This window comes from Alexandromys fortis, unplaced genomic scaffold (genome assembly GCF_014885135.2).
Source record: "Alexandromys fortis isolate MF-2015 unplaced genomic scaffold, M_Fortis_MF-2015_v1.1 scaffold_72, whole genome shotgun sequence".
Taxonomy (NCBI): Eukaryota; Metazoa; Chordata; class Mammalia; order Rodentia; family Cricetidae; genus Alexandromys; species Alexandromys fortis.
In genome coordinates, this window is record NW_026067969.1 from 8,634,383 (window position 1) to 8,657,909 (window position 23,527).

A 23,527-nucleotide genomic window follows, 5' to 3' on the forward strand; every position below is an offset into this window, starting at 1 on the left:
AAAAAAAAAAAAAAAAAAAAAAAAAAAAAAAAAGAACTAGTTCCAGGACAGGCATCAAAGCTATAGAGAAACCTTGCCTTGAAAAATAAAAACAAACAAACAAACAAAAAACTCAAAAAACAGAAACCAAAGAGTGGCTCACAACCTCCAGTAACTCTGGCTCCAACAGATCAGTGCCTTCTTCTGGCCTCTTCAGGCACCTGCATGAACATGGCACATACATACATGTACATGCACACAGGCACAAATAAAAATAAAAACCAAAGTTTAAAAAAAACTACAGAGAGAGAAATAGGAGGTAAAACTGGAGATGTGAGCTTGGCTCTCAGTGAGAGGGAGAGAGGACGGTCGGTTATAACCTTGGAAGACTTGCGAAAAGGAGAACAAATAAACTAACGGGAGAGATGGGAACACAAAGGAGGCTTTGTTTGTTCAAAAGGTGTGAGAGACCAGAGCATTGATGCGGGCAAAAATAAACAGAAGAGAATCCAACAGAAAGGTCGACAGGGAGACTGCCTCCCTTCTGGGGATGGGGGGACGGAGCCGGGGCATGCAGCACCTGACCTGACTGGGGGGTGGGGTGGGCAGTGAGCAGTGTTAGTCAAGGCAAGAAGGAACCGTGCATCTTCCCAGAGACCAGCAGAGTGAACTCCTGCACGTTAGCATTTCTGGACAGCTCTAAAAGCCAATTTCAAGTGAAACCAGGAAACCTGGGCAGATTTTCATTTTATTTTGTGAGACTCGTTATGTAGTGCAAGTTGACCTACTACAAGGTTGCAATGCTCCTGCCTCAGCCTCCTGGGTGCTGAGATTAGAGGGTCGCTGCTGCACCTGGCTTTCCCTCCATCTCTATAGGGTTCTAGGGGGAGAATTCAGGTCAGGCCACTCAGCCATCTCCAGCCCTACAGCTGCCCCACCCCCAATTAATTAATTAATTAATTATAGTAAATGAAATCACTAGGGCGTTATAATTCTATCTGTTTCATTGAAGGTTAGCATGCCCATGCTCCAAATGCAAACACAACTGGTTTTTGTTGTTGGTTTGAGATCTAAATGATTTATTCTCTCTGTTCCTTAGCTTCGTACCTTCCACCTGGGAATGACTGAGCTCTTGGGAGACTCTTGGGCTTTTTAATTTTTTAATCTTTATTCATTTTGGTATTTCAAGAAAGGGTTTCTTTGTGAGGCCTGGCTGTTCTGGAACTCATTCTGTAGACCAGGCTGGCCTTGAACTCATAGAACTCTGCCTGCCTCTGCCTCCCAAGTGCTAGGATTAAAGACATGCGCCACCACTGCCTGGTCGATTTATTTTCTGAGATTATAATATTACCTCATTTCTCCCTTTCCTTTCCTCCATCGAAACCCTGCCAAATATCCCTCTGGCTCTAGTCAAATTCGTGGCCTCTTTTTTTCTTTAATGTTGTTACATACAACTGTTTTTTAGAAGCATAGGCAAATTGGGAAAATGTAGAGCAAATGTTCTTTTTATGAAATAAAATGATTATCCCCAGTTAGTTCCTGGGGCAGCTGAGGACAGGGAACCTGAAATGACCCTATCCTATAGCCATACTGATGAATATCTTGCATATCACCATAGAACCTTCATCTGAAGATGGATAGAGATAGAGACAGAGACCCACACTGGAGCACCGGACTGAGCTCCCAATGTCCCAAGGAGGAGCAGAAGGAGGGAGAATATGAGCAAAGAAGTCAGGACCACAAGGGGTGCACCCACTCACGGAGACAGTGGGGCTGATCTATTGGGAGCTCACCAAGGCCAGCTGGACTGTGACTGAAAAAGCATGGGATAAAACCGGACTCTCTGAATATGGCGGACAATGAGGGCTGCTGAGAAGCCAAGGACAATGGCACTGGGTTTTGATCCTACTTCATGTTCTGGCTTTGTGGGAGCCTAGCCAGTTTGGATGTTCACCTTCCTAGACCAGGATGGAGGGGGGAGGACTTTGGACTTTCCACAGGGCAGGGAACCCTGACTGCTCTTCAGACTGGAGAGGGAGGGGGAGAGGAGTGGGAGGAGGGGGAGGGAAATGGGAGACAGGGAGGGAAATGGGAGGCGGGGAGGAGGCGGAAATTTTTTTTTCAATAAAAAATTATATTACAACAAAAATAAAATTATTAGCTTTAATTGCTGATGTGTTCCAATGTCACTCCATGCTTCTACTAGGAAAAGACAACAACAAAACAAAACAGTGAGGAGAGCTAGGGCGTGTGCAGGAGCATGCACGGAATGCGCGGTGTGCACGGTGTCCTGGGCTTCTGTTAAAGCCAGTTGACTGCAGGACTCCGCCACTGGACAGGATCCTGGCTCCCTACTCCAGCAGAAAGGCGCGCTTCCCTGCAGCTGCCTTGGTGCCGTGATGCAGTAGGGGACAGCAAGTGCTCTGCCACTGACCTACACACAGTCCGGCCCTCTGCTTTATCTGAACTTAACAAATGACTTGGGCTGAAGGTATCTTTTGCTACCAGTAATTGATTTAAAGGCAGTGGAAGACTTTGCCCTTGAGAAGTTCCGATTGGGGAAGGTAGTGGTACAAGCCAAGCCCAGGTGTCCAAAGTCACACCAGCCGCAGTGACTGCAGTGTACTCCCTCCCCACGCTCTCGGAGCATATATTTGTCCAGGGTATTCTTAACAGCCAATCCCCAGCCCTGCCCTACATTCTGTAATCCAATACCAAAAGGGAAAGATGGATTAGAGCCCATTTTAGCACCAAGAGTCAGTGGCCCAGGCTATTTTCTAGAGTATAATCCCATCTCCGCCTCTATTGTGCAGATCTCCTCTGTGCAGAGAGACCAAGAGCCATCTAGAGCTGGTCAGCTACTCAACCTCCACCTCGGGCCACACAAGCACAAAGACCTGAGCCTGAACCTCAGCAGCCACATACAAAGCCGAGCACGGTGGCATGTATTTATGATCCAAGTGCTGGAAAGACGAAGACAGGAGGGGCTGGCTGGGGCTTGCGGCCTGTCAGTCTCGCTTAGGTGAGCCTCAAGTCCTAGTCAGAGACCATCTCAGAAAGACGGTCAGCTCCTGAGGAACAACACCCAACACTGTCCTCTGATGTCCACGTGTGCCCACACACACCCAGGAGGATACACGCACTGGCACGCTCTCACGTCTGTACCTGCTCACGCTGTCATGAACTAGAGTGTGGTTAGGGCTGGGGCTCTGCGGGAAGCATTTTTCAGGCAGGAAAGCAGGTGCAGAGTTGCAGTTAAGATGGAGGGTAGAAGAGTGAGGGACAGACCAACTGGTGAGCGCCATGGAGCTCTGGGAGGACGGCTCAGGGCAGCTTCCTTCCTGTCTGGCACCTTCATCCCTGTCCCATCCATGACATCTAATATGGCATGACAATTTGGCAAAATGCCCACACAGAACCTTCTGGCACAGACGAGTGGAGTTCTGTGATCTGTGGTGGGCTTCATAGCTGAAGGGGGTGGCTTGTCCAAGGGTTCTCCACTCTCGCACTGCCCCAGTGTTCAGAAGACCCAGTTCAAATCCTGCAGCTTAAACAGAGAGCTCAGAGGTCTTCCCGCAGGGCCTGCTGGGGAGATCTGTCTCCATTCTTGAAGGACAATACAGGTGAGCAGTGGCTGTCCTGCAGTACAAGCCTGCAAACCAGATGGGTCAGGAAACTCTTCCCTGAGTCCTCACACAGATGCAGTGAGGACTGTGCGGCTGTGCAAATGCAGAGACACGAGCAGACGCTCAGGGAAGAACAGCCGCCCGCCATCTTAGAATGCACTGCCTTGCTGGGCTGTTGTTTTGCCCTGGAGACAGATCCAGGATCTTCTGTATGATAAACTCATGCTCTACCCCCAAACTGTACCCCAACACACACACTTTTTTTAAGACAGAATCTTACTGTGTAGCCCAGCCCTGGCTATCCAAGAAGTCACTATGTAGACCAGGCTAGTAGATCTCTGTGAGTTTCTAGGCCAGCCTGGTCTACAGAAAGAAACTCTGTGTTAAAAAATAAAGTCGGGCAGTGGTAGCACATGCCTTTAATTCCAGCACCAGGCAGAAGCTGGTGGATCTCTGTGAATTCAAGGCCAGCCTGGTCTACAGAGTGAGTTTCAGGACAGGCTCCAAAGCTACAGAGAAACCCTGCCTCAAAAAGCCTAAATAAACAAATAAATAAATAAACAAATAAATAAATGTCGATCTGCAGGCACTGATGGGCCCTGAACAGTTTGTGGTTGTTCTGCCCGTCTTGGCAGCGTCCAGACTGGATTGGGGAGTACTTCTTAAAATCTATATGGTCAGAAAGTGACAGACTCATGCTGGAAAAGCTTTTATGTAACATCCTTGTTTTGAAAAAAACAAATTGGAGATTACACTGGACCAATCACTTGTCACCAAAACCGCCTGTAGCTTAAGGCAACACCAGGACCGAGAAAGGTGGTGCTGGTCTCACCCTGAGCTTTACTTTGGCTGTGATTTATTTGGAGAAGAGACACTGTGGTTTTAAGAAAAGATGTGTCATGTCGGTTGTCTAAAAATAAACTGTATTAACTTCACTTGAAAAGAAAGAAAAAAGGAATAAATAATGTGGTTTTTCTTAACATGGGACTGTGACAGTCTTCAGACGATGCCCCCCACTTGCCCTATAAACAGCATTTACCTAAGATTTTAATTTACTATTTGTATCTCAACTGTACTTGCAGATGCAAGGGAAACCAAAATAGAGACCACAAATCATCAGTGACTGCAAGAACATGATGCCCTCTCTGCAACTGCTGAGTGGCCACGGCCTAGCCATTTACATTTGATTCTGGGGTGGTAGGGAATGGGAGGGAAGAATGGGGCCTGAGGGTGTGAAAGCTGGGTTGATGATGGTTTGATTACCGTGTGAGCACACCCAGATTCTGCTTAAGACTTGGATGCCCAGCCAGGCGGTGGTGGCTCAAGCCTTTAATCCCAGCACTCAGGAGGCAGAGGCAGGCGGATCTCTGTGAGTTTGAGCCCAGCCTGGGCTACAAGAGCTAGTTCCAGGACAGGCTCCAAAGCTACAGAGAAACCCTGTCTTTATAAAAAATAAAAAAAAAAAAAAAAAAAGGCTTGGATGCCCAAGGTGATGACATCCATGACACGGGCTGCCTGCCAGATCCTGAGAGGAGTGCATGCCAGAGAACGTCTGCCATCGGGAAGCAAGCCCTAACCAAGACCAAAACGATTTCATTTTCTCTTTCAAGAGACATCCTCCTTACATTTTCCCGTTTCACGAGGTTGAGAGCCAAAAGTTCAGGAAGGTCTCTCAGGCCGAGGATGTCCCTGGGGGCATGGACACGGCACCAAAAATAATAGGAGACACAATAATAAGTAAAATAAGAGAGTTACCTTGTTCTTCCTATGGTCGCCTAAACACAGTGTTCCTTGGATAAAGGGAACATTATAAAAATACACACAGGTGGGAAGATCAGCAAGAACCAGAAACTATAACAATTCCCATTTTCTTAAAGCCTTATTTTGATACTTTGAACCAAACCAAACCAAACCAAACAAAACAACAACAACAACAAAACAAAAACAAGGAAAGCCTGGGTGGAGGGGCCACACCTGTAATCCTAGTTATTCAGCAGCTAAGGCAGGAGGATTGCAGGTCCCAGGCCTATTAGGAAGACTCCAAGTCTCAACACTTAAAGGGAGGCAGGGCAGCTTAGTGGCCCAGGGTTCAGTCCCTAGCATTATGCATACACGCTCACCGGGAAAAGAGAAATGGAAAAAAATAACAGTGCCATGGGAGGCAGTTTATGTCTGCCCCTCTCTTGCACCACCAGCAGGGGCGCTCATGTACCAATGCCCATTTGGTCTCCAGTCTGAATGCATTTCTCTGCCAACCACTGAGGTCCTTTCAGCACAGACGCTCTGTAAGACAGCGGAACTGAGATGTGGCCAGCAGACGCATTAGTAGAAGTGGCATCTGTATTTCCCAGAGAGCAACATGAGGGGGAAGTACGCTCTGAAGACAAGGAGATGGAATGGAGTGCTTCCTTGGATCTCAGAAATCCAGAGTGGATCGGGCAGTCCAGTGGTTTGAGACAGGGAATGAATCTGCCCCCGGGGAATATCTTGGCCAGGGGGTGCTATTAACTGCCTACAATCTGGTCCAAATACCAACAGTACCAAGCTGAGAGCTCATCTGATCAAGGACTGACAGTCCTTCTGGAACCTTCAATAAAGACTTTTATAGGTATCACACTGACGTGAGAGAGAAGCCAGGTATCACACTGACATGACAGGGAAGCTCTGAGAGGCAGGAAACAGTCTCCCACCACGAACAAGTACACAGAAAGCTTCGGTTTCGGGAGGACTACTTCCTTTTCCTCAACCCTTACATAAGATACCAGGAAAAGTGGGGCTGGAGCGATTAAGAACATTTGTTGCTCTTGCAGAAGATCCAGGTTTGCAGAAGACCCAGGTTTGATTCCCACAGAACGGTTCACGATTGTCTGTAACTCTGGTTCCAGGGCATCTGAAAGCCTCTCCAGCCTTTGCAGACACCAGGCACACGTGTGGTGCACAGACATATACACAGAATACCCATACACATAAAATAAAAATAAGCAAATCTAAAAATATCTTATAAGATTAAAAAGGAAAAAGATACCAGGACAAAGAAACATCCTATTTGGGTTTGGGCTTACGATCGAGCTCAGGAAAAGGTGGGGCTCCAAGGAGAGAAGATGCTGGCAAGCCAAGAGAAAGGGCGGATGCTCGCTTCCACGGAGTACGCAGCCAGTCTTCCATCTCTCAGAGATCCTTCCTTAGCTTAGCAATGGTACTATCTGCCGAGTCCGGTTCCCTCACCTGGCCAATTCCACCTCACTCCTATCTTCATGTTAGCTTTCCTTTGGGCTCTAAGGTCACGATCTTCACAGCTGAGGACACTTAAAATTACTTTCCCTGCACGTCTTCGTCCAGAATAAACTGTCCTCATGAGCCTTTGCTGGGTTTCTTCCTTCCCCATAAAACACTTGCAGACACTGGGATTGGTGGGAGGTGGGAACGATCTTTGGCTACATAGTGAGTTCTAGGCAACCTGGGCCTTTGAGACCCTGTCTCCAATAACCCAGGAGAGGAAAACCAAACAACTTGTTACTGTTTTGCTTTTTTGAGGCTCTCACTGTGTAGTTCCAGCTCAAGGTGTGCACCACCATTCTCCCCCAAAACAACATTTTTTTCAAAGTTCCTATGCAGACATTTTATTGTTCTTTTCCACTTGAAATGATAGAGGCAGAACTCTGGCTGTACATCAGCCGTATGTACTTCCCCAAGTACCTAGGCAGGATTGGAACATTCTGCTGGAGTATGCAGTGGAGGCTGGGTGCTGAGGTGGTCGTGGCTACCTGCCCTCAACTGAGCAGTGGGAAGGTGGCAAAGGGTGCCTGTGGAAGTCTCTACACTGTGTGACTGTGCTAAGACTCTATGCCCAAGACTGCTTTGTTGACAATGTACCTTGGAGCTTGGGAAGCTGGCCCATTATGAGAAGCCTGAATTTGGGCTATCTCAAATACTTGCGATTTTTTTAAGTAAGTAATTTATTTATTTATTTTTGAGACAGAGTCTCACTATATAGCCCTGGCTGTCCTGGAACTGCCTATGTAGACCAGGCTGACTTCAAATTCACAGAGCTCCATCTGCCTCTGCCTCCCAAGTGCCAGGGATTAAAGATATATGCCACCACACTGGGCCCAAATATTTGTTTTTAACCTGTAGTCAAGCTCTTGCTTACTGCCCACATAATCAGCCCTAAAATGCTGAGATTTATGACTGCTTATCAGGGAGAAGGAAAAAATTAGTGGCCAGAGTCTGCACTTGCTGTTAGGGGGCTGGGGTATGGTGGATGCAACATAAGTCTGATGGCCCCTTCCTCACTCCTTTATAGAATGCAGTTCTCCTAAGTGGTGTCTCATTTTATACTGAATCTGTGGTCTGATTTTCTACAGTAGACACACTAGCTGACTTTGCATTCATGGAAGCTAAGACCATCCTAGGGCCACATGGGCAAGAGGCTACAGCAGGAGCTGATGACCCTTGTCTGGTGACAAAGGGATTTCCACAATCCATGGAACAGCCGGCACAGTATATGAAGACCTGAGGTATAAACTCTCACTAGAGCTCCTCAGTGGCTACCCTTACAATGTACCCGCCATGAAGTTCCTCACACCCTGCTACCACCCCAGTGTAGACACCCAGGGCAGCATCTGCCTGGACATCCTCAAGGATAAGTGGTCCTCACTATATGATGTCAGAACCATCTTGCTCTCTATCCAGAGCTACTAGGAGAACCCAGCATCAATAGCCCTTTGAACACACATGCTGCTGAGCTCTGAAAAAAAAAAAAAACGCCAGTGTTTAAGAAGTGCCTGCAAGAGACCTATTCAAAGCAGGTCTCCCGTCAAGAGCCCTGACACAAGATGTCCAGCTTCCCTTTGTGTTGTCTTGTTCCTTAGATGGTCTGTCCTCTCCTTGATTTCCAAGCTGTGTATTATTTTTATTTGCTTTTTTTTTCGGGGGGGGGGGTATTCTAGACAGGGTTTCTCTGTAGCTTTGGAGCCTGTCCTGGAACTCACTCTTGTAGACCAGGCTGGCCTCAAACTCACAGAGATCCGCTTACCTCTGCCTCCTGAGTGCTGGGATTAAAGGTGTGCGCCACCACTGCCCTGCTTTATTTGCTTTTTAAATTAAGTCTGCTTGAGCCTTTACAATGTATGTTAAATAAATACATGTTGATTGTTTTTGTATAAAAATTTATTTGGAATTCTGATAGAATACAACAGCGGAAACCAACAAAAATTTAAGCAAAAAAAAAACCATACAGAATAATAAATTTGAGGGCTGGAGAGATGGCTCAGTGGTTAAGAGCATTGCCTGCTCTTCCAAAGGTCCTGAGTTCAATTCCCAGCAACCACATGGTGGCTCACAACCATCTGTAATGAGGTCTGGTGCCCTCTTCTGGCCTACAAGCATACACACAGAATATTGTATAGATAATAAATAAATAAATAAATATTTAAAAAATAAAGTAAAAAAAAAAGAATAATAAATTTGAGGAAACCTAGAAGACACAGTGAAAGCCAGGTAGATAACTGGGAAGAAAAGGAAGTCTGCGCACCATGAGGTGGAACAGCCAAAGAAGGGAGCTCCTAACAAATGTCTAAAGGACCCAGTGGTGGTGGCACACACCTTTAATCCTAGCACTGGGGAGGTGGATTTCTGTGAGTTCGAGACCAACCTGGTCTACAAAGTGAGTTCTCTGTTTCACAGAGAAACCCTGTCTCGAAAAACCAACCAACAACCAATCAGTGTCTAAGGGTAAGCTAAGTGGTCTCATGGAGGCATGACTGCTTCATCTTAAAGCCCCAGCCTCTACGCCCGAACAAGGTGAGTCTGCAGGTGGGGTTCTTTCTTTATTGTGCACATGTGCCTGTTGCGTTCACGCCACAGCACACGGAACTCTGGCTCGGGGGCCAGCACTCTTATCTGCTGAGGGCAAACAAACTTATAGGTTAAAGACCACAATGTGAAGTGCGGCCAAATCAGAGCAACCCTTTGCCCAGTTCCCATGCTTTTTTCTCCCGAGAAGAAGAGTGTGTCTCTGGATGCCATCCGGTTATGCTAAAGACTAAAAGTTAGTTCAGAAGACATGACAGGGCTTGGTCACTCGCTGCTCCTGAAAACCAACACCTTTAAGTTCTTCCCTTTCTTTGGGCTGCCAGGTAGAAGCAGCTCCATTCCTCCTGCCATTACAGTGAGGCCAGGGGATTGTGCGACTGGATTAGAACCAGGAGAAAATCCCACAGATGCTGTATCTCAGCTCAGCGTAAGCTGCCTTTCTGCCCCACTGCCGCAATCCTCGTCCCGGCTCCTGCTTGTCCTTGTGAGTCTGCTGGCATGAAATACGAGTATAGTGCTGCCTGCCCCCCAAGACACAAAGAAGGAAAAGGCCTGGTATGGCGATCCACACAACAGTCAGAAGAATCTGAGCCCCTACTCTGGGTGAGGGTCCAGTCTGGGGCTTTCTCATTGCCTCCCAGAGCCAGGACCCCATGGCCTGATACCATGCTCACCTAGCACAAAACCTGTCCTTCCTGACACTGAAACATCCACACTTCCTCCTCCAAGCAACCATGAGCAATGAAGTCAGCACAGACAGCTATTGATCCTAATACAAGGGAAGCACCAGGAGGTGAACAGCCCTCAAGTGACCTGCTACAAAGCCTCCTCCCTGGAGAGTGGAGCTCGCCCCTGAGCTGAAGAGCTGTTGCTGGCTCTAGGTCACTGAGAATTAAGCTCAAGGGCCTGTGAGTGAAAAGACTCAGACACTGCCCACAGACGAGCCTCCCTGCTGGCTGCTCTGGCGGGGCCTAGCTGTCAATGTCAGTGTCTCCTTCCTCCACTTTCCCACCCTCTCATCTGACTGTCCCCAATAATTTAGGTCATCTAATGCCCCCAGCCTGCACCTCCATCATGACTTCTCCCTTTGATGCCCCTGCCCACTGGCTCTCAGCACATTCTTGAGACGGTACATAGACACCTAGGGAAGCTAACGTTTTCCCAAATCTGCTGTTTCTCTTGCTCTTCGTCTCCCAGAAGGCTAAGGAAGTCCAGCACCTCTCCAGCTTCTCTGTGTCTCTCCTTCCCCAGCCCAGCTATCCTGGGTCCCTCTTTCTTGCCAACCTCAGCTCTTCCAGTGCTTGCCACTTGGGCCCACTGATACCACCTTCTGCTCGGCTAGCTTCTCCTTTTACAGGTCTCCTTGTCCTCACCTGCTTCCCATGGGTCCCGACATTATCCAGAGTCCCAGTGAGGCAAGGTCACTGCTGTGCTGCCACCACTGCCCTGAACCCCACAAGAACCGGGTCTCCTTGGGCTTGGAGGTACAGGCCTAGAACCCCAGCAAGGCAGGAGGACCAGGTTACTCATCTACACCTTGCCGCACAGCTTCCAGCACCAATATTCTATCTATATAGTGATTAACAAACAAAACACTGGGTTCCAGACCCTGTGGAGGACACTGAGTGACATCCAGCTGTGTCCTTAAGTTTTCTGACATCTCTACAGGTCACCATAGAAAGACTGGCTTCTGGAGACCAATCGAGCCTGTACCTTCACAACTAGGCTCTGTTGGGGGTTTGTGCTTACTGTTGATTGGTGTTTTGGTTTTCTTTTTTTGGTTATTTATTTATTTTTGTTTCTTTGAGACAGGCTTTCTCTATGTAGCCCTGGCTGTCCTGGAACTTGTTGTATAGACCAGGCTGTCCTCAAACTCAGAGATCTGTCTCCTGAAAACTGGGATTAAAGGCCACCACTTTAAGCAGCACAGCTTGTGTTTGAACTTACATTCACTTATTCATGTATGTGGGTAGGTACTTGTGTCACAGCATGCATGTGACAGCAAAGGACAAACTGGGGAACTGTTTCTCTGAAATACCAGATGGATCCAGTTCTGTACAGTGATGGCCAGTGCTATGACCTGTCACAGTGGCTGAGGAGGATTCCACCACTCTACTCAATAAGCTCATGACTAGAAAAGAGCAGACCCCTTGGTGCTGGTGTCCTGAGCCCCTGAGTGCCAGTGGCTTATAAACTGAGCTTTACCTAGGGCGATAGCTAGGGGCCTGAGAACTGGAGGCTCAGAACCGCAGGTGTCAAAATCAGGGACTTACAGCTCTCATTGCTCAGGTTAGAGTAAGCTCTAGCCCTTCCAAGTCGGAGGTCTATGGCCAGCTCCTGGCTGGAGATGGACATCTCTAGGTGCTCAGGTTAGAGGCTTATTGCCCTGGGCTGGTGTGGGAGGTCCTTCTGCCTATGTGTTGCTTTTATTGGTTAATGAATAAAGAACTGATTTGAGCCTATGGCAGGGAAGAACAGAGCTAGGCAGGGAAAACTAAATGGAATGCTGGGAGAAAGGAGGTGGAGTGAGGAGAAGCCATGGAGCCGCCACCGGAGATAGACGTGCTGAAACTTTGCTGGTGATATACAGATTAATAGAAATGGGTTAAATTAAGATATAAGAGCTAGCCAATAAGAAGCTAGAGCTAATGGGCCAAGCAGTGATTTAGTGGATACAGTTTCTGTGTGACTATTTCGGGGCTAAGTGGCCGGGAACCAACAGGCAGCACCCTCCTCCAACACTGGGCTTTGAGTGCTAGCAGCCCTGCAGCGGGAGTCACAGCTGCAGAGCTCACTGCAGGTGCTGGAACCCTCAGCTCAAACCACTGATGCTCTCTGAATGCATCCAGCAACCAGGACTTATGGCCTTGGCTCTCCCCAGGCTCTCCCCAGGCTCTCCCCTTCCAAAGTCTCCGCTCTCTGATCTCCCCCGCCCCCTCCCACTTCTGCAGCTGTAGCTTAGTATCTCATCTCAGTTCCCAAGATTCTGGTCTTTGCTGCTCTCTAGACCTTGACTACTTTGCTGCTGCTGCTTCCATTACTCCAGCTAAGAGCCCAGGCTCTCACCTGTCACCAACCCAGTCCATGACAATGACCGCAAGTGGGGCCTGGCAGGGAGGTACACACTGTAATCCTGGCACTGGCTGCAGGCAGGAGGATTAGGAGTTTGAGGCCGTGGCTGGCTAACCATCAAAGCCAAGGCTAACCAGAAGACAGAACATAAACACAGACTGCTGGGAGGAGGCCTTTCTGGGCCTAACATTACAATCCCAGGGTTGGGTCACAGGAAAGCAGTTTCCTGGACTGACCAGAAAACAGAGAGAGGCCCGTACCTCACATGCTGTATACAGACTGACCAGAAAACAAAGGCTTTGCTTGCTTAAAGACAGCCGGAAGGTGGGCATGAAGCTTCACAGAGCTTCTACTGTCCGCAGCCTTGTTTGGACATGGCTCGGGGTTCCATTCACAAGCCTCACTTCTGCACCAATCACAAGCCTGTCTGGCCTTCGCTCATCAGCATTCTGCCCACTAGCCGCTGGAGAGGGACACCCCTTCATCCCTAACTGAGAATAGCTCACCTAGGGTCGTGTAGGGGTCACAGAGGCTCCTCACAGCAGCACCCCTTTACTGCTCTTCCTTGCAAGTAGTCTGGAGACGCTGTGCCTAAAGCAAGGCCTCCTGAGGCAGACTTTTCTCAAGTCTCTGTGAACTGTTCAAAGCAGCTGGGCTGCTGAGAGTCTGATTGATTGACAGGGGAAGAGTGGACACTTGCTCTTAACAGCTTCAAATACTCAGAGGAAGCATACTAAGGATGCTTACCATAAGGATACATTTGGAGTTAGCATTCTCAGCAGCATTTCCCAGGGCTTTACCTCTGGCCAAATGCCCCTAGGAGAGCTGGGTCCCTCTGGTCGACTTCAAAGCTGACATCCTGAAAACTGTTCTCCAAGGGCAAGCTCAGGACCACCAGGGCTGCTGAACTCCCACAGGTAACTATAAAATTGAGCCTGATTGCTTTGCTAAAGAAAAAAATACCTCGTTAGCTACCAAACACCTGTGTGTCTCAAAAGCCAGCGGGAAAGCTATTCAATGGACAGCCAACACAATAAAAACAAAAGATAGTCAATATACTGCAGACGGACAGATGGCTGCCACTCACAACTGACGGAGACATAGGGAAGCTGTCTGCCCCTAAACCACTGCTCTGGGAAATTCTGCCCCAACTTAAACTATAAATCACATCATTATAAGATGACAACCAGTTCAAGCAAGGAGGATGATATCCAGAAATAAGCACCACGAAGTTAGGCATAGCTGGATATGGTGGTACACACCTGTAAACCCAGCTGGTAGGGAGGCTGAGGCAGGGAAACGGCTGTGAGCCACACAGGGAGACACGGTCTCAAAGTTTAAAAGTAAATGATAATAAATAAACTGGGAACAAAGACACAATGAGATCATCCCAAAATATATTTTACAGTCAGGCAATGATGGCACATACCTTTAATCCTGGCACTTGAGAGGCAGAGGCAGGCAGATCTCTGTGAGTTTGAGGTCAGCCTAATCTACAAAGTGAGTTCCAGGACAGCCAGGGCTACACAGAAAAACCCTGTGTTGAAAAATCAAAATAATAATAATAAATATACTTTTTACATTTTAAATAAATGTCTAAAAAGACATGAAATCATAACTATTATATCAAAAAAGTTATTTTTATTTTTAAAAATATTCAAAGAAAGGAGAAGGAACAGTTGAGCCTAAGAATTGAGTTTAGCCTGGAACAAATAGAAAGATCCTATCAAAGAATGGAAGTGGGGGAGGGGCAGGCGAGGAGGGGAGAAAGCCTTGACAGCGGATTTGTAGAACTTTAGCCTCAGACACTTGAGGAAAGGGGAGCTGGTGAGGCGGTGCAGTGGCTTTGGGGGCTCTTCAGGAAGTAAATTCTGAGGGCTGGCAAGACGTGGTGGACTGAACTGGGATTGTCAATCCTAACCCTAGGCACATAGGTAGTCATACCATTCGTTCACACAAACATCTGTGGGTATATGTCAGCGAAATGGCTCAGTGTTAAAGGTGCTTGCCACTAAGCCAGATGACCCTAAGTTCCCAGGACCCACATGGTGGAGGGAGAGAGCCAACTGTGGACTTCCATATTTGCCATGGTATGCATTTACACACTTACACACACAAAGTAAAATAAATAAGTGCGGTAATTTTTTAAAAATTTGTGGGTGATTGCCTAACTGGAAATAACTCAAAGGTCCTTGATCTGGAGGATGGAGGACATCCATGTGATGCAGTCGGTGATGAAAAGCCAAACACACACAACACAGCAGTAAAGGCAATACACTATGCGAAGGAAGTCACTTAGGGAAGACAGGGAAGTTACGACAGGGGAAGTTGCGACAGGGTCTCACGTGGCCCTGGCTTGCCTTGAACTTTTCATGCAGTTCAGTGTAGCCTAGAACTTACTGCAATCCTCCTGCCTCTGCACCCTAGTGTTGAGTTGCCAGCATGTACTACTACCACACTGGGTGAAAGAAAGTTTTTAAAAATGTATATATGGACCAGGCGGTGGTGACACACACCTTTAATCCCAGCATTTGGGAGGCAGAGGCAGGTGGATCTCTGTGAGTTCAAGACCAGCCTGGTCTACTGAGCTAGTTCCAGGACAGGCTCCAAAGCCACAGAGAAACCGTGTCTTGAAAAACAAACAAAAAAAAATGTATATATGTTGTGTATGCGTGTTTGTGTATGTACAGCTGTGTGTGAAAATACATGTTTGTATGAACAACTGGAGCCCAGAGGCCAACATTGGTGTCTCCTGCTATTCCTATCCCCCTTAACTTGTGGAACAGTCTCTGTACCTACAGCTCAGATTTGTAGACTGCCTGGCCAGCGCAGCCCAGGGATCCAAGTGTTTCTTCTACCCACTCCCTTTGAGCTAGGGTTACAGACACACATGACCACGCCTGGCACTTTTCCCCAGGTGCTGGGATCTGAACTCAAGTCCTCATGCTTGCACGCAGGCAGTTTACCCACTGAGACATCTAGTCCCAGAAATCACATTTTAAAAGCTGGGTGAGGTGGCACATACCTTCAGTACCCACACTGGAGGCAGAGGCAAGAGGATCTCTGTGAGTTCAAGACCATCCTGGTCTATATAGTAAGTTCCAGGACAGTCAGGGCTACACAGACAAACCCTGTCTTAAAAAACAAGACAAAAGAAAAAGAGCTACATGTTATATCCCATTGACATGGTATTCTAGAAGGAACAAAGCTAAAGGTAATGGAAAAAGTTCCGTGGTTGCCAGGAGCTGAGAGTGGGAGAAGAAACTGTCCATAGGGAACAGCAGGAGAAAATTATAATTTGCTGGGGGGTTTTGCTTTTCTTTCTTTCTTTCTTTCTTTCTTTCTTTCTTTCTTTCTTTCTTTCTTTCTTTCTTTTTGATGATAAGGTTTCTGATGAGGCTGGCCTTGAATTTACAGAGATTCTCCCACTGGAATTTTTGTTTGTTTGTTTGTCTATCTGTTTAGGAGACAGGATCTTCCAGAGAACCTGCATTTGATTCCCAGCGTCCACATTTGGTGACTCACAACCAGCTGTGATTCAGCCCAGAGATCTGACACCCTCTCAGGATTCCACAGGCACCTATACACTCAGGCACACAAAAATAAATCTTTAAAAAAAAAAGTTAAAGAGGGCTGGAGAGATCCCTCAGAGGTTGAGAGCACTGGCTACTCTTCAGAGGACCCAGGTTCAATTTCCAGCAACCACATGGCAACTGTCATAACTGTAACTCTAGTTCTAGGGGATCCGACATCATCACAAAGACAAACAAGCAGGCAAAATATGAATGCATATGAAATAAACATAAATTATTTTTTAAAAAACTGGAAACCATAGCCCTGGGTTAGTAAGATGGCTCAGTGGATAAGGGTATTTGCAGCCAATCCTGACCTGGGTCTGATCCCCGGGACTCACATGGTGAAAGAAAAGAAATGATTCCTGAAAGCCCTCTGACCTCTACAAGCCTCAACGGCACACTTGCCCCCAAACAAGTAAATAAATGTATTTCTAAAATTAAAGTCCTGAAACAAACAAATAAGCAAACAAACAGAAAGATAAATAAATAAATGAATAAATGAATAAATAAATGGCCCTATAGATTTGGGAGATGGCTCAGCTAGTAAACCCTTGCTGGACAAGCAGAAGGACCTGAGCTTATCCCCAGTAAAAAGCTGGCACATGGGCACAAGAACCCATAATCCCAGCAGGCACAGGGTCTGAATTTTCCCCACAATTCTAGCTAAGTCTATTTCCTTTCTCATTAGTTATTGGTGCAGCATTAACTGGGTGCCAGCCCCAAATCATGCACTGAGGACAGACATAAGAACAAGACACCTATACTCTCCCCTGAGGAAACTTACGGACTGGTTGGGCAAGACCGGCATACACAGCGCAATACAATGAGCGCATCCTGAAGTGTGCTGGGGAAGTAACAGAAAGCTTCCCGGAGGGCTGGCTGTCACAATCATGTAACTATTTTGCTGTGGTTTTGTTGTTTGTTTCCGAGACAGGGTCTCACGATGTAGCCCTGGCTGGCCTGAAACTCGCAGAGATCTGCCTGTCTCTTTCTCCCAAGTACAGGAACTAAATAAAGTCGTGCGCCACCATGCTTGCTTGGAAAAGACCCATGTTTAATTCAGTTTCCAGTTTGAAACGCCCATAGCTCGAGCAAGCTCTAAACAAATGTTGCCAAGTCGACCCATATCCTCTTCTGCCTACAGTTGTGGGCTATCTAAAGACACTCAACTCTGAAGGGACCAGGAGGGCACTGGGACTGGTACAACACAAGTGCAAGACTCCTCCTTAGATTGGGGCAGGCTACAGGGGAAGGCAGGGTTCAAACTACGTTTCTTTACTTTGATCCTTTCTTTGTTTTGTTTTGTTTTTGAGACAGCATTTCTCTGTGAAACAGTCCTGGAACTCACGCTGTAGACCAGGCTGGTCTGGTCTCGAACTCAGAGATCTACCTGCCTCTGCCTCCCAAGAGCTGGGATTCAAGGACTGTGCTACCACCAACTGGCTACCTTTATTTCCTTTTATTCATATCCTAAATGACACTGTTCATTCAGCAAACGTGGGCCTCCCCCAAGCAAAACAAACAAAGAAAAACAAGCAAGATCATTTTTTACTTATGAACAGCTGACAGTGAAGGTGCTGGCTAGTCTTCTGTCAGCGTGGCCCAAGCTGGAGCCACCAGAGAGGAGGAGGTCTTGATTAAGAAGAAAATGCCTCTGATCTGGGCAGCTGTGTACGCCTTTAATCCCAGCACTTGGGAGGCAGAGGCAGGCAGATCTCTGTGAGTTCGAGACCAGCCTGGTCTACAGAGTGAGTTCCAGGATAAACTCCAAAGCTACACAGGGAAACCTTGTCTCGAGGGGGTGGGGGAGCAGCTTTAGGTGTAGATGTAGAGTAGAGGGTAGAGGTCTTGGGGTTCAATCCCCAGCATTGCTTAGAATGAAGCCCTCCAGAGGCTGAAGCAAGGGGATCAATACTTAGTTCATCCTCAGGTGCCCAGGTTCACCTGGGCTATGTGAGTCTCGCGACTGCTAAAAAGAAAAAAAAAAAAAAAGCCTCTTTATTTCACTCTTATTGTTGGAAAAAAAAAGTCGAAGTAGAAACCCCACCAAAAATTAGGAGGTAGCATTAAAATAGGATTCAAGATGCATTTTCCTAAAGCACATGCCTAAGTCAATTGTCACAGAAATAGAAGCCTGTTCACACATTCACAAGGTTTTTTTGTAAAACTGCGTTTATTTTTGTACACCACGGTTTCACTTTGTTTCAAAAGAAATTCTGGCCATATTGCATACTGATTTTTTTTTTTATCTTGACGCTTACTTCTAAAAGAGACAAGGCAAGGGGTTATGGTGACACCTACATAATCAGGGGTCTTGGCAAAAGGATGCAAAGACCCTACTTCTGAGCTGGGCATGGTGGCGCAAGCCTGTATTCCCAGCATTTTGGTAGACTGAAGCAAGAGGATTACCATGAACTCAAAGCCAGCTAAAAAAAAAAAGATGGACGGGGTGACTCGCACCTATAATCTCAACATTTGTGAAGCTGAGGCAGGAGGATTAAGATAAATTTAAAGCCAGTGGAGGTTACACAGTGTCTTCTGGCCAGTAGCTTGGACTACAGAGACTCTGTCTTGTGTGTGTGTGTGGGGTTGTTCTATAATAAGTATTTTATTTTCGAATTAGTATTCAAATATAACACCTGGACAGAGTGAGGCATGACATTCCACCCCACACCTCTAGCCCCTGAAAAGAAGGTATTAAGAGGAAACCATGTACATAGAAAGCAAGGGAATTATTTTTTACTGAAGTTGCAAGAAAATGGATACCAGGTTTTAAAAAAAATTAATTAGCAATGATTTCACCAAGTCATTTAACTGCTCCAGGCCTCGATATCTTTCCCATGGGTGAAAATGAAGATGTTGACATTAGTAAATCCCTATGGGTCCTCGCAGCCTTAAACACTGACTTCCCTCAGCAAACAGTTCAAGTAACCTTGGGTGCTAGTGTGAGCATTTAAAAAAAAAATATCCACTTTAGGTTTTGTTTTTGTAACAATTTCTTCTGATATATCCAAGCAGGAAACGCTGTACACGGCTAGATTCCACCAAGAGTGCTGTCCATATACCACTCAAAAAATAAGGGGAGGGCAGCTGCGCCGCTCAACAGTTATGCTGCATGGGGGGGGGGGGAAGCTATCCTAAGAGAGGCTCACTGAAAAAGGAAACTGTAAATTTCCACCTCTCCTACAGGGAAACGGCACTTTCATTTTCTCTTATTCTAAAAAGACAGCGAAAGCCACACAACCCTCACACGTTTTCATTATAAAAACGTGCCAAAATATTGAAGAGGCACTATTTTTCTACCTAGGTCACCCATCTTATTTGAGAACGCCGTTTTTAAATACCCACAAGACACTCTCACGTCGACGCTCGCCGTTCAATAAAAATAAATAAAAAATAAGTTGAAAAATGTCTGCTGGGCCTTTCATGCAAACCCATAAACAACCATATCTTTTCCGCAGCGACGCCCGGGGCCGAGCCCCGCAAGCAGCGCAAGCAGCAAGACTGCAGACTGCGGCGCTGGCGGGGCCACTCCTCCCGCGACACTCTGAAGCTCCCTTCTCCCTCCTGATTTCGAAGGGTTCCGGACCCCGCTAAGACCCCCGCCCTTGAAGTCCAGCCCCGGGAAGGGGAGGCGGAGAGAACCCCGCGGCCCCAGTCCGGCGGGAGCAGCGCGGCAAGAAAACCCTGCGTCCCCTCCCCAGCTGGCAGGAGTAGCCCGGGCGGCGTGCGCCCAGCAGCTCCCAGGTGGGTCTCTGCAGCCGGGGACAGCGCCCTGCTCTCCGGAGAGGGAGGCAGGGAGGGAGGAGGACACAGGCCAGGCTTCGTTCGTCACGATTCACGAGGGAGGGTGGGAAAGAGGGAGGGATTGGAGACAGGGGGAAAAGGGGGGAGGGCGGAATCAGGAGCTCTGAAAATGCAGAAGGCAAGGAAGGGAGACGGGAGAAAAGGAATGAGTGGAGAAGAGTTGGGTGCAGAAGGGTGATGCTGCAGAGGAGGCTAACGGGCTGGAGGGGATAAAGGTGCGGATGGGGGAGGGAGAGACGTGGTCTGGGGTGAAGAGGCAGAGAGAGGGGACGGGATGGGATGAAGGAGACATGGCGTGATGGAGATAAAAAGGAAAACGGGATGTTTATGAAGGCAAGGTGTGAGGTGGAGGAGGAGGGACGGGATGAAAATGAGATGGAGGAATAGAGACTGAGGAGGCGTCTAGGGTGAGGAGGACCGGGGTGAAGAGGGGATCAGGGAGAAGCGTGAGTCAGGGAAGCCTGCTGGCAGCAGGAAGTCAGAGGGGCTTCCCTCCTGGGAGGGCGACGCCTGGCTAACGGGTCCCACCGGCCAGCACCCGGATGCCACTTACTCTCTCCGACCACCGCCTTAAGGCCAATGGGGGCCATGGCGTTGTGCGAGTCTCCGGGCTCCGACGCTCCTCCCGCGACACCGTCACCTCCCCCGGGCCGCGCGCCCCGCTGTCTGCAGCCTGTCGCCCCGCAGCCGCACTGGGGACCGACTGACGCGCGGACTCGGCGCGGGGGCGCGACTCGGGCCAGAGCGAGGCTGCCTAGCGGCCGAGGCGCGCGGGAGGGGCGGGGCGGGAGGGGCGGGGCCTCGCGTCAGCCGTCATCGTCACCCGCCGGCGCCCGCCAATCGTAGCACGGCCCGGGCGTGAAAGCCCCGCCCTCTAGGATGCGGATGGGCTCCAGGAGCATCCTCCCCTGCGCTTTACGCGCGCTCCCGGGGCTCAGGGTCCTAAAATCCCCTGCATCAGCTCTGCTCTGGCAGACAGGCCATGGGAATCTCCGGAAAGCCAGTCCGTGGTGCTCTTTCTGCTTTCTGGGAGCCTTCCATTTTCTCCTGCCAACGGAAATAACTCCAAGGGCAGATTCTTATTAGCTGAACCCATTCCTGGCCACAATATAGGCTCACGGTATATCGAAACTATCCCTCTGTCTGTTTACCCATCATTGACGGAGCGCTAAGATCTGTGCCACGCACCTTTCAGGCAACATTTTCTTTTCTTTTCTTTCTTTCTTCCTTTCCTTTTTTTTTTTTTTTGTTTGTTTGTTTTGAGACAGGGTTTCTCTGTGTAACAGCCCTAGCTGTCCTGGAACTAGCTTTTATAGATAAGGCTGGCCTCGAATTCAGAGATCTGCCTGCCTCTGCCTCCCGAATGCTGGGATTAAAATCATGTGCCACCACCACTCAAGGAAGATTGCTTTTGAAATATAAAAAAAGAGTGGGAGATGCATCTCAGTGTAGGACACTTGCTTGTTATATGCAAGGCCTCGGGTTTGATGCCTGACAGTGAGAAATAAAATGCAATGGGCGTCAAAGAAAAACTTAACAAGCCCAGCTAATTTAAAAATCACAAAGGGTGGGGCTAGAGAGATGGCTCAGTGGTTAAGAGCACTGACTGCTCTTCTGGAGGACCTGAGTTCAATTTCCAGTGCCCACAAGGTGGTCCCAACTGTCTTTGACTGTTGTCTGATGGTACCTAATGCCCTCTTCTGGTGCGCATACATGCATATGAAACACCCATATACAATACATATATAAATAAATCTATTTTTTAATAGTTTTTGCATTTCTTTTTTTAAATTTATTTATTATGTATACAATATTCTGTCTACAAGTATGCCTTCAGGGCAGAAGAGGGCACCAGACCTCATTTCAGATGGCTGTGAGGCACCATGTGGTTGCTGGGAATTGACCTCAGGACCTTTGGAAGAGCAGGCAATACTCTTAACCGCTGAGCCATCTCTCCAGCCCAATAAATCTATTTTTTTAATTTTTAAAGAAAAAGAAAAATCACAAAGAGCCTGGTGTTGTGGCACACACATTTAATCTCAGCACTTGGAAGACAGAGACAGGAGGATCCCTGAATTTGATGTCAGCCTGTTCTACAGAGCAAGTTCCAGGACAGCCAGGGCTACACAGAGAAACCCTGTCTTGAAAAACCAAAATAATAATAACAATAAATAAATATCACAAAACCAGGCAAAGTGGCATAGGCCTTTAATTCCAGCACTTGGGAGGCAGAGGCAGGTGGATCTCGCTGAGTTCCAGGACAGATGGAGCTACATAGATCCAGTTTCAAAAAAAAAAAATCACAAAAGAGCAGCCCTTGAGATGGCTCAGTGGGTAAAGGCTCTTGCCATCTAGTCTGACAATCTAAGTTTGATCCCTAGAATCAATTTGGTGCAAAGAGAGAACAGACTCCCACAAAGCTGCCCTCTGACCTACACATACACACACACAGTGGCACTTGGTGCCACACACTAAGTAAATATAACAAAATTTTTACAACAGTACTCTGGAGCTGACTCCACATGAGTGCTATAGCATGTATACACTCACACACAACATACTTGTATATACACAATAATGACAAATTAATTTTTTGTTTTTGTTTTTCGAGACAGGGTTTCTCTGTAGCTTTGGAGCCTGTACTGGAACTAGCTCTTGTAGACCAGGCTGGTCTCAAACTCACAGAGATCCGCTGGAATTAAAGGTGCGCACCACCACTGCCTGGCCCAACAAATTAATTTTTTAACCATAAAGGAGAGCTAGACATGGTGGGAAACATCTGCAATCCCAGCATCTAAGAGGCAGAGGCAGGAGACTTTCTGTGAATTTTGGCCAACTTAAGCTACATGGTAATCCCCTGTCTCAAAAAAAACAAAACAAGTGGACCTCCCAAAGCATGGCTCAGTGGGTCAAGGCATTTCCCAGCAGCCTGCTAACCTGAGGCCAATACCGGAGCCCACATAAGGAGACAAGGTGGGAACTGATTCCACAAAGTTGTTCTCTGACCACACACCAAGACAAGCATGAGACTCTTCATACATGATAACAATAAACACAAGCCAGCCAAAAGCCAGGAGTCACAGGAGTGAATCTGTGAATGCCCCTTCAATGTAAACAGCCCTGTGATTGGGCCCTTTCTACAGATCACTCAGAAACTAAGTGATTACTTCACCAACAAGGGGGCAGGAGAGATGGCACAGCAGTTAAGAGCACTGGTTGTTCTTCCAGAGCACCAGGGTTCAATTCCCAGCACCAACATAGAGGTTCACAACTGTCTGTAAGCACAGAGTCACAGCCGGGTGATGGTGGCGCACGCCTTTAATCCCAGCACTCGGGAGGCAGAGGCAGGTGGATCTCTGTGAGTTTGAGACCATCCTGGTCTACAGAGCTAGTTCCAGGACAGGCTCCAAAAGCCACAGAGAAACCCTGTCTCAAAAAACAAAAACAAACAAACAAAAAAAAACCACAGAGGCACATATACAAATCTTTAAAAAAATATATATAGATGGCTGGGCGGTGGTGGCACACGCCTTTAATCCCAGCACTTGGGAGGCAGAGGCAGGCGGATCTCTGGGAGTTCGAGGCCAGCCTGGTCTACAAGAGCTAGTTCCGGGACAGGCACCAAAGCTACAGAGAAATCCTGTCTCGAAAAAC

At 47.7% G+C, this 23,527-nt stretch overlaps 1 protein-coding gene and 1 long non-coding RNA gene across 3 annotated transcripts in view; one reads left to right on the forward strand and one right to left on the reverse strand.

Annotated features, from left to right (window-relative positions):
• The window catches only part of Stxbp1 (syntaxin binding protein 1), a 63,659-nt gene extending 42,721 nt beyond the window's left edge, over positions 1-20,938 (reverse strand). Inside the window, exon 1 of one of the 2 annotated variants that reach the window (XM_050154953.1) lies at positions 20,427-20,929. In XM_050154953.1, the coding sequence (XP_050010910.1) occupies positions 20,427-20,463 (37 nt within the window). In that variant the 5' untranslated portion in view covers positions 20,464-20,929. Of the gene's footprint in view, positions 1-20,426 lie in introns of both variants that reach the window. The other variant, XM_050154954.1, reaches the window with a different exon arrangement.
• The window catches only part of LOC126509227 (uncharacterized), a 15,870-nt gene continuing 12,028 nt past the window's right edge, over positions 19,686-23,527 (forward strand). Inside the window, exon 1 of the long non-coding RNA XR_007594120.1 lies at positions 19,686-19,813. This is a non-coding gene — a long non-coding RNA (uncharacterized lncRNA). The remainder of the gene's footprint in view (positions 19,814-23,527) is intronic.